Raw genomic sequence first — 10,070 nt, forward strand, 5'->3', positions numbered from 1 at the left:
CTCCGCGAGCGGCAGACAGCCGTCGGACAAGGCTGTCGCTGCCTTGCGCCGCTGGAAGGACGAAGGCGGCGGCGGCACAGATGGCGACAACAATGCGGCAGGACAGGGCGGCCACGCGTACGAGATGGTCGTCCGGTATAGGGTTTAGATTTTCTTTTATAGCCTTTAGTAAAATGATCAAAATATTATCCGTTTATGTAAAGTATATCTGAACTTTAATGAAATTCACCGTGTTTGCATGAATTTCATCCGATTAGTTTAAATAGTGGTTGAAATGTATACGGGTAACGTCGAATGACCGGCTCTCGCATCAATGTCTGTGGACTAGTCCCCTGTCCACGTATGCATGCCCAAACAAATTTGCGGGTTAGTGTCTGAGATGCCCTAAGCTCCCTTGAATTGAATTACAGGTTCCCGGTGAATCATGGCGTTGGAGTCGTGTGGGACCCCTTCGTCAGCCTATATTGACCCACTTTGAACCGCCTTGAACCAGGCGCGCTGGATCGCCATGTTGCTACCGAACACGCATCCCTTCCACGTGGGCGACGGAAGTAGGGGTAAAAGCTCTACAACGTGTTTGGTTGGGGGGAGTTGGAGGTAGGGAATGGGAGTTTAACGTGAGTGGGACTTAAAATCTGCTGATTGGTTCAGTGACTTGGGAATTAACGAGGGAAGGGGAAGGGGAATTACGAGGGCCAACTTCCAACGATCTTTTCCCTAGGGGACCCTGGTAATTCAACGAAGGAATGGGAGTTGGCGTCTAGAAAAATAGTGCTCCCTAATCTGCAGATAAAACGCTAAAAATAATGTTGCAGATTTGTTCGGCCACCTCCCACGGTGAAAGAAAAAAAGGACGAAATCCTTGCTAAATACTTGCGGCGGCATTTTCTCCAAATAAATCGGTGTGAGCTAACTGCTCCCTGATACTATGCAGATAAAATGGCAAGCACGAGCACAACTCTCGCCAAGCGACGGCACCATATATCCCATCTGATTTTGATTTTTTTGTTGCGGGATATATCCCATCTGATTTTGCTAGTGACAAAGTTTGATTTTTTTCATCTTTCCCTTCACAAACTGATGGAGATCTATTTCCTTTCTACTCATTTTTTATGCCTTCACATGTTACAGATTTGTTTCATCATTTTTGTTTTTCCCTCCTTCTCTTTCTTCATGTGAATTATTCTCACAAATAATTCCCAAACCACACCAAACGTGGGATTGAGACTAATAGTTCACTTCCCAAGTCCAATCCTTCAGCCAACTCCCTCTCATAAATTCCCTTTCCTTTTCCCTTAAACTACCAAACACGCTGCTAGGGAAATCCCATTGTTAGAGTCCAGAACAAAATGAAGCCTCCTCAGGCCATTGGATTTTGGACCGTCCGATTGCGTGTCCAAACGAGATCTGGCCGTTGGATCGCGAGATGGATCGATCCGGGCCGTCGGATCGCGAGATGGATTGATTCGGGCCGTCGGATCGATAGAAACACTGCTACAACACTCCAGTTCATGCCACCGCCTATAATTTCCCTGCCCCACCGAGGGCATTCTTGTCTTTTCACGCTATCCCCGTCGCGCCCCTTCCTTTCTCTCGTGCCCCAGCCGCCGCCGCTCGCCCCATCCCCATCCCCATCGCATCGCCACCCCCACCCCCACCCCTCCTCCCATCCCCTAACCCTAGCTCCTCCCCTACATCGCGCCGCCTGGCCTCCTCCCCTCCCGTCGCGCTAGCGCATCCCCTGCCGCCATCGTCGCTCGCCCCGGTCCCCGTCCTGCAGCGGTGTCCGAGGAGGACTAGCCGCGCCACGGCCGCACATCCCGTCCTGCAGCGGTGGTCCACGGGATCGGCACCGGCACCGGCCTCCTTGCTCCCGCTCGAGTCATGGAGGGACAACCAGCAGCGGCGGCCCAGGAGATCGACGACTAGCCGAGGCGAGTCGCCTTCGATTCTGCAGGAGCCCGACGGCTGTCTCCTCCTCTGCAGCCGCACACGAGCGGCCAGCCCTGGACTAGGTCGCGGCATGAGAAGCGGACGTCCGAGGCATGTCCAAGTGCGCCCCTCTCCCTCCCTGCGCGCGCGTGTGTGTGTGTTTGTGTGGGCCTGATTCCGTTCGTCCGCGCTGGCTTGGCAGCACCACTGCCCGCTCGATACGTCCCCCGCCCCAGCTGCCGACCCCCTCCTCCACGGCGGCGCCTTCGTCCCCGGCGACGCACGACAGCAGCCCACTACAGGTGATATTCGATTTCATGGTGATGTACATGCTTTGCATGCTTAATCCTAGCACTACTTCTGTTTTCTTTTGCACACAAGGGAACTTGCTATTCCTGCGGTCATTGATTAGTAAACAAAGAGGCAAGAGGGAGGGAGCAATGGATAAGAAGGTAACAAAGATAGATGCTCTCGTTGGCAGCGGCTTTCGTGGAGGGTGGCGCGCAGGACACCTTCGCCCCGAAACCATAGCTGTACGTGCGGGTGCGCTGACGTCTCTCTGCTGTGTGGTGGCACAGGACGGTGAAGATAGGGGACAAGAGCTGCTCGCTGCAGCCGCTTGTCGGCGGCCCCAATGGCCTCGTCCCCTGCCAAGGCAAGGATGGATGATTATACTGTTCTCCCTTCCAGTTCATCTCTGCACTCTACTCATTCAAACATGCCTTGCTGTTTCACCTTAGTAACAACAATGGATGGCATTGGTTGATTGGTACAGATGATAAGCCGTGAGATGGCGGTGCCGCCGATGGCCAGCCGCAGGATGAGACCAGGGACAATAGGTCCCTGGTCGACAATAACACCGTGCAGACGCTGTCCAGCAAGGACATCGAGGCGACGAAGCGGTGAGGATTCAATTGAATGTTGTCCACATGTCCTGCTCGAGTAGGATATTTACTTTCCTTTCTCTGTTTTTTAATGAGATCTTGATGTCGTGCGGGTTTTTAATAGGGAGGGTGCCAGCGGTGACGCCATCGTGGAGGCTTTGATAGCAAATGGCTCCACATTTGGAAATAAGACAGTGTTCTCACAGGTTGGCATCCGTTACTTATTGTCTGGTTTGTTTCCTTGCTATTTTGGTGGAACACTGAGGTCTGATTTTGTATGACCGTTTTCGGTTGCAGGAGAAATACAAGCTGAAGGAACAAAACAAATATGCGCCTAAAGTGCTTTTGCGGCGCCCCTCTACCCGAAGGTATCTCATGCCACTCTGTTTGTAGAAGGAAAGATATGTCATATATTTTGTAAGCAAATACTATCAAATTTGTGGTTCTGTGTGAGTGTGATTGTCACACATGCGACCATATGTAGTATCACACATTTCATTTTAATATAAAGATGCATCTTCTGATTAGCTCTTTGCGGTGGATGTCCTGCCCAAAGTAGCGAACCAGTTTCTCTGGAGTATCTTCTTAACTGCAGTTTGAGGATTGTTGTAGTGTATGAATAAAGTAGGACAAGTAAGAAAGAACCGCTGCTTTATTTATAATTTCGCTACAACAACTGATGAAAGCACATCTAGCTCTATGGTGGCAATGTAGTTTGTTGTGGCTAAAATTTACTTAGCCCAACTAACCTTAGGTCAGACCAACTTCGGCGAGTGGTGTATTCCAACATACAAATTCAGTGCATTTGAATCAAGAGATGAAAGTGGTTGGAGGGGGGAAATAAGAAAGACTAAAATGCAATGTTTTTAAACTTATAGCCTATGGAATTTGAGACCTGCTGTTGTTCTTTTTGAATATTCTTGTATCCACTGTTTACTTAAAAAGTGGTGTTCAGAACAAGAAATAAGTTCTGCCCGCATAAAAGTTGCAGTTCAGAATCCATTTGTTAGGTTGGTCGGTGTGGGAATGGGAGGGTTTTAATTTCTTAATAGAACATGTCCCGTTTTCCAACTTTTGGTTTGAAAGATTACCAAGTGAACTGGATTAACGTAGTTATTGGAAAGTTGGCATAATTTTGAAATAATTCTGTTGTAAGTTGTATTTACATAGTGCTTGGCACTTGAAAAAATATTTTCCTTTTTTATTTTGTTCATTACTCTTAATATATACTACTAGAAAGTGTGTAAATTATCTAATTTTTTTGTTCCCTTTTATGCTACCGCATCTGTGAGACATATTTCAAGAAGTACCCAGCTCGAATAGGGTAACTATTTCCGTTTCATTACTTGCTAGAGCCAATCTATTATTTTTTCCTTCTCACCATCATAGTCAATTTCTTGATCTTGCATAGCTGTAGCACTTGGTTACTTAATGCTGTCTTTTCTTGTTCCTCAGGTTTATGTGAGTTGATGCACTCTCCCTCTTGTTGTCTATGGCAAATGTTGGTGCATATTCAGATGTGCTTGCCGTTCATATGGTTGGGGGTTTAGTTGTTGGAGCTGTATCTGAACACTTAGGAGGTAAAATATGCTTTCTTCTATGGTAATGGATATTATTTGGTGTTAAATTAAATTTTCCAATTGAATGATACTGTTTTAACCTTGCTGTTTGTTGACAAATCACCCTGATTTAGCGGGAAGTTGTTATGTGTTGTGGCATGTAATCACTAATTCTCTCACGAGTTACATTACTTGTTTCCATCAAACTGCAATATACATCTCCGAATATGAAAGCTTTAGGCTGACCTGCCATTGCCAGCTCGAGGTGTTTGTTAGTATTTGTGAATGTGCGAAGTAAACCTGATTCTTGTGTGTTGTGCATCGCCATTTACATATCTTATTAATGAAAATCATAGCTGATTATCTCTGTTATATAGGTATTTCCACACAAATTTTATATCCAAATCTTGTCATTCATGTTGTTGCAGGGATTTGCGCGGTGGAGACAGCTATCCATTTGTGCGGTCATTGGATTAGTAAACAGAGAGGGGGGAGGGAGGGAGCAATGGACAAGAAGGCAACAAAGATGAAGATGCTCTCGTCGGCAGCGGCTTTCGTGGAGGGTGGCGTGCAGGACACCTTCGACGACGCCTGCAACATCTGCCTTGAGGCCTTCTGCGACAACGAGCCCTCCGGTAGCGACCTCTCTCTTGCGGATGTAATGGTGATTGGCGATGGAAATCTTTTGATTTGGTGGTAGACGTGTCGGAAGTTGAAGCTGTTCTGGTTCTTGTTTTGAATTGTCACAGGTTAGCTGCAAGCATGATTTCTATCTCCAGTGCATCCTTGAGTGGTGAGGACCATGCTTTCTTGTCTTTGCAATTTCCCCTCAAGTTCTTTGACCACTTGATTAGAAATTTAGAATGATATTGCCTGAAACTATCGTATGAGTACGCATTTTGCTGTTGTTAGTTTGTTCATTGGCCTTGGCTTTATTTAAAAGTGTATGTTTCATGGGCCTTGGCTTTATTTAAGAGATACCTCGCCGGCTCTTTTTTTAAAAGCTAAAGGGACTATCTGATTTGTTCTCTCTGGTCTACTACCACCCCTTATTCTTGGGCTTTGGTCTGCTACATTTGGCCTGATATTCTTCTTTGGTGTCCACATGAGAAAAAAAGGATGCCTATGATCAAATATCAATCACTTATTTTTCTAGGTTGTATAGATTTCTTGAATTGCCTGCAGTATACTTCTTTGTCAACTAATATATGTCTCCCTGACGATTTCAACAAATACCAAGGATATGGTTAGGCGCACATATGCTTGTGTTTATGACGACACCTGCACCAGTCGTTATAGTAGTTGTTGTTGTCCCCCCCCCCCCTCCAAACTCCCTTCTCTGGGTGAGAGATCCCTCTCCTTTCCTTTCTATTTGTTGGGTTTCGCTTTGTGCCATCATTTGATTGGTTGAATGACACAGGAAGAAAGTGAGAACAGAGTGCTTCTCTCCTAAGTTATACTTGTATGTCTAAATTTTTCTCAAATGACATGACACCCAGTGTCCTGCATGATATTTTCACACAAACATGTTAATTGTTTTGCATATATTGGTGAAGTTTAATTCAGCTTCAGAAATGAGGGCATGCGATACATGTTGTGTGCATTTGATTTCAGAATGTTTTTAACCCGCCATGCATGATAATCGTGTGGTAGCTACATGTATGTTAGATTGCTGGACATCTGAAGGAGCTTGAATAGGTATTTCACCATCTTATGCAACACCGTTGCGTATCTACACCTATATCATGTTTATTAACTAAACGTTCTTCCATGTGAAACTCACTAGATCTTTGGTATGTGTTTTCCTCCAATCCTTGCTTAACTGTGTGATGTTGAATCATTTAAAATGGATGTTGAATCCTACATGCTATGCTATGTCATGCTGATTTATAATTTGATTTCCTATTATTGTTGGCAAGCTCTTGCTCGCAGTTCACATTGTATGATTGGTATTTTGTGCATGACATGGTGTGGATTTCCTAGCTTCTTCAAGAATGTCTGCTTGGTTTCTCCTGATTTTGTAAATTCTTTCTTCGGTGACTTCTGTAATTCATGAATGTGTGTCACTCGTCATGTTAGTTTATGCCTTTTGCTCGGGTTTTGGATCTATTAATTGTACTAATTAATAGATTTAACTTACTTAATGTTTAGATAGCATCTTAGGACCTTTGTATGTCTGTGAAACTGTGAGTAGAAACACTTGAAATTTGATGTTTTGCTGGCTACCTATTATTGCAGTTATAGAAGGTCATGACTGACCTGTGAAACACTTGGGCACACCAAAGGTTGGTGATTCGAATCAAAGATTAGTGTATGCTATGTTACGTTGTTTCCCTCATCTGATTATTGTTGCTGCCGGGTTAACATGAATGCTAAGTTATAGGCGTCTTGACTAATTAATAAATGAAACCGAAGAGGATGGGCAGAAAGCAAACTAATTTTATGTACGCCCAACATTGTTTCTTTGGATGCTTATATGAATGGTTTTAAACTTTTAATGGATGAGCTGATGGCATAACTTGGTTCTCCTCTTACAGATAAGCGCATTCATGTTCTGAAGCAATGCCTTCTTGAACGTGTATAGGAAATAAGCTCCGATGCATTTATTTTAGTACTTGGATACTCTTTTGCTTACATGTCTGCCGGGAAGATACAATGTCCTACAAGTTCGAATACAGAGCTACCACTATAAATTCTACTTGGTTGCATCTGACCTAATGTTATTCATTTCCTTCTGCTCCAGACAAGACAAGCAGCAGCGGCGACGCCGGACCAGTCACCCCCGCACCTCCAGTTTTCCTTCAGGGTAACTAACCACGGGCAAATGCTTCTGTCATTTCTTTCGCTTGTGATTCCTCTCGTTGGGACCATGGTTGTTGCCTTTCCCTCTGCCTGTAAAATCGTACTGCAGAGGCATCTAGCACCCACCATGAACATCGGTGTGAGGTCTTGGATCAAGGCTCCCCTGGACCAGCATCGTCTGCTAGCGCACGCGTGCCTGCTTCTGTGCAGATTGACTGATCTAGCCTCCACCTAAATTTCCTGCAATTACGATTCAGCAAGAGATCATAGGTAGTCTAATTTGTTTTCCCAAAACCTAAGTTCAACGATGGAGTTAGATACAGATTATCCATATGCATATTCTGTCCATATTACTGTCCTGAACAGATAGCCTGATTGTTCCACTTAATTTAGGTCACTAATTACATGCAAATAGTACTACACTATACGTCTAATTTTTCTGCAATTGCTTCATTAGATAGCCTGAGTGTTCAAAAAATTGTTCTATACTTTGTCTTTGTCTTCCCTGATTTTAATTAACCCTGTTGAGCTTCTTTATGACGTAGGCTGTGAGCCTTGTGTTGGGAGGATCCCAGGCCGAATGATGCTTGATCTCCTTTTGGAGGAGCTTGTGTTTACCGCAGCCCGTTATAGTCGAAGGGGCTATTTAAGTAACACCATGAGTTCATTTACTGGTGTTCGATCCTCCGATGAGGCAGCGGCGGAAGACTTGCCTTTTTGAAGCCATCAGGACCATCGAAAATGCCACAAGAACAGTGGTCAAAGATCTGAATTATGGACGCTTAAACAAGATGGAACAAGACTTTGGTTATCTAAGGCTCAGGCTCAATGAAGCATTTGACACAATAGACAGGGTTGCCAAAGGATATTTGTATGCTATAAGATACATGCCAGCTTTCTTACATCAGCTTCATAATGTGATAGCACATACTTTTCCTCCTACTCGTGTTGTGGACAAGTCAACAAATGAGGCTCTCAAGAATATTGAGGTGGTAGCTCATAATCTCAGGACAGAAGCAATAGTCTTGAGAACAAGCTATATGTGTTGAGAAGGCAGAGTCAAGCGCGCGTGAACATGTGTAGCTTGCTTTCGGACTAAATCCTTTGTAGTTGTGTGGACCAACTTTTATATACTAAGGGCGTGTTCGGTAGCCCTCCAGTCCTCCACAGCCACCAACTCCTCAACTCCATCGCCAGGATCTTCTCGCCAGCTTCTCCCGAGCGAGCCGGGAGCGAGCGAAACGTTCGGAGACACGGCTTCTCGCTCGTACCATGAGTCAGTCTGAAGCCCATGAAATTGTCCCAATGTGGCCCAATCAACTCGAAATTTGTAGCAGGCTCATAGCCCAATTCGCTGCCGGTTCGTTTCTTCGCGGTGGGATTGGTCGGTCGTGCGAGTCGTGGGATTAGAAGCTCGAACCGGTACGCTCAGGCACACTTCGCGGTGGCAGCCTCGTGTAATTTTGAACAACTCCAACTTCTCATTTTTTCTGGAGCTCGGGTTGGGCAACTCCACGACTCCTTCGATTTTGCACGACGCTCAACTCCAGCTTCTCTCGCCCATAGCCACGTTTTGAAACGTTCGGCTGCACGCCCGACCTGGAGTCTAGGATTTGAGGAGCAGGAGGGCTCCCGAACACGCCCTAAATATGTATAGCCTGCTTTTGGACTGAAGCTGTTGTTTCCTGAACCAATTGCTATGTATTGAATGTGTATATATCGATGCAATGCTTCAAATATAAACTTGATATATTAGATTGATAAATATAACTACATTATGTTATTTTTTATATTTACAATGCCTCAATAATTACTGTATTACCAAACTGGATATGACCGTATCCGGCAGCGGGTGCTGTCGGGTGCGGCAAGACGCACTTCCTACCTAGTGGGTAAAATAGACGAACAAGCTGTGCAATTTCATGTGGATCGAAGGCTGTGTGGAGGGGAGGTTTAGGGGCGGTGGCCGTTCGGCAGCTACGAGGTAGCAGGCTGTGAGCACACGTCATGTGCGCTTCATGCCTGGGCGTTCGCCGGCTTGGACATCATCGACTGGGAGTGGTGGTTTTCTAGCTCCTTCCTTTGCTGATTTTCCCATCTCCCGGTGACTCACCCCATTGATTTAGAACATTTCTAGTAGATCCGGTATACGTCCGTCCCACAAAAATAGTTTACAGGCATCAGTAAAATAATTTTACGGTACTGTGGTCTCTCCGACGGAACAGATCCCACAAACCAGTACCACAAATATTTTGTGGGACGCGTTTACGTGATCTATTCCACGCCGGAGGGCTCGCGGTACCGCAAATTTTGCATGGCTTTGTAAATTCTAGATTTTCAACAATGTGAACCGAATAGAATCATAATATAAATTAAACACATGAATATAAATGGTCTGAAAAGCAATTCACAATACAACAGTGTTCAAATTCGAATAATTATTACAACACCAAATTGTTCAAATCACACACAATACATATGAATAAAAATGGAAATCTATCCCCTATAGAGTTGCCAACGATGCTCAGTAAGAACATGCTGGAGTTGCTTGTGTGAATCACGGTTCTCGATCTTCTGGTAGGTGTCAAGAAATGAAGTAATGTCATCTGCGTCCCTGGCAGGCTTCAAACGGCTACCAACATCGGCATAATTAAACTCCAAGTCCGAATCCCTCTCATCCTCGAGGACCATGATGTGTGAAATTACACAGGCAGTCATGATGTTTCTGAGTAATTTTCTATCCCAGAAACGAACAGGACCTCGAACAATGGCAAACCGAGCTTGCAATACACCAAATGCCCTCTCAATATCCTTTTCGGTGAGCTTCTTGTCCTTTGGAATAAACTTTGTGTTTCTTGGTTTTGGGGTCACTAATAGTCTTCCCAAATGTTGA

General features: G+C 45.0%; 1 protein-coding gene across 28 annotated transcripts; it reads left to right on the forward strand.

Moving 5' to 3' along the window:
• Positions 1 to 1,565: 1,565 nt before the first annotated feature.
• LOC109750268 (uncharacterized) lies at positions 1,566 to 8,119 on the forward strand. Of its 28 annotated transcripts, XM_073508407.1 has the most exons (13): positions 1,622 to 2,053; positions 2,135 to 2,234; positions 2,314 to 2,384; positions 2,511 to 2,587; positions 2,708 to 2,834; positions 2,941 to 3,022; positions 3,114 to 4,140; positions 4,272 to 4,396; positions 4,804 to 5,010; positions 5,125 to 5,168; positions 6,614 to 6,660; positions 7,119 to 7,181; positions 7,723 to 8,119. In XM_073508407.1, exons 8-10 carry the CDS (start codon positions 4,309 to 4,311, stop codon positions 5,127 to 5,129), a joined length of 300 nt encoding a protein of 99 aa, XP_073364508.1. In that variant the 5' UTR covers positions 1,622 to 2,053; positions 2,135 to 2,234; positions 2,314 to 2,384; positions 2,511 to 2,587; positions 2,708 to 2,834; positions 2,941 to 3,022; positions 3,114 to 4,140; positions 4,272 to 4,308; the 3' UTR covers positions 5,130 to 5,168; positions 6,614 to 6,660; positions 7,119 to 7,181; positions 7,723 to 8,119. The 28 variants fall into 28 exon arrangements, 25 of the variants coding, with proteins under 25 accessions (XP_073364506.1, XP_073364487.1, XP_073364464.1 ...); XM_073508405.1 differs by having other exon boundaries at positions 1,566 to 2,043; positions 2,314 to 2,587; positions 3,114 to 3,184; positions 7,119 to 7,447; XM_073508363.1 differs by having other exon boundaries at positions 1,596 to 2,043; positions 2,135 to 2,384; positions 3,114 to 3,184; positions 4,334 to 4,396.
• Positions 8,120 to 10,070: the final 1,951 nt, after the last annotated feature.

The sequence above is a fragment of the Aegilops tauschii genome, chromosome 1 (genome assembly GCF_002575655.3).
Source record: "Aegilops tauschii subsp. strangulata cultivar AL8/78 chromosome 1, Aet v6.0, whole genome shotgun sequence".
NCBI lineage: Eukaryota > Viridiplantae > Streptophyta > Magnoliopsida > Poales > Poaceae > Aegilops > Aegilops tauschii.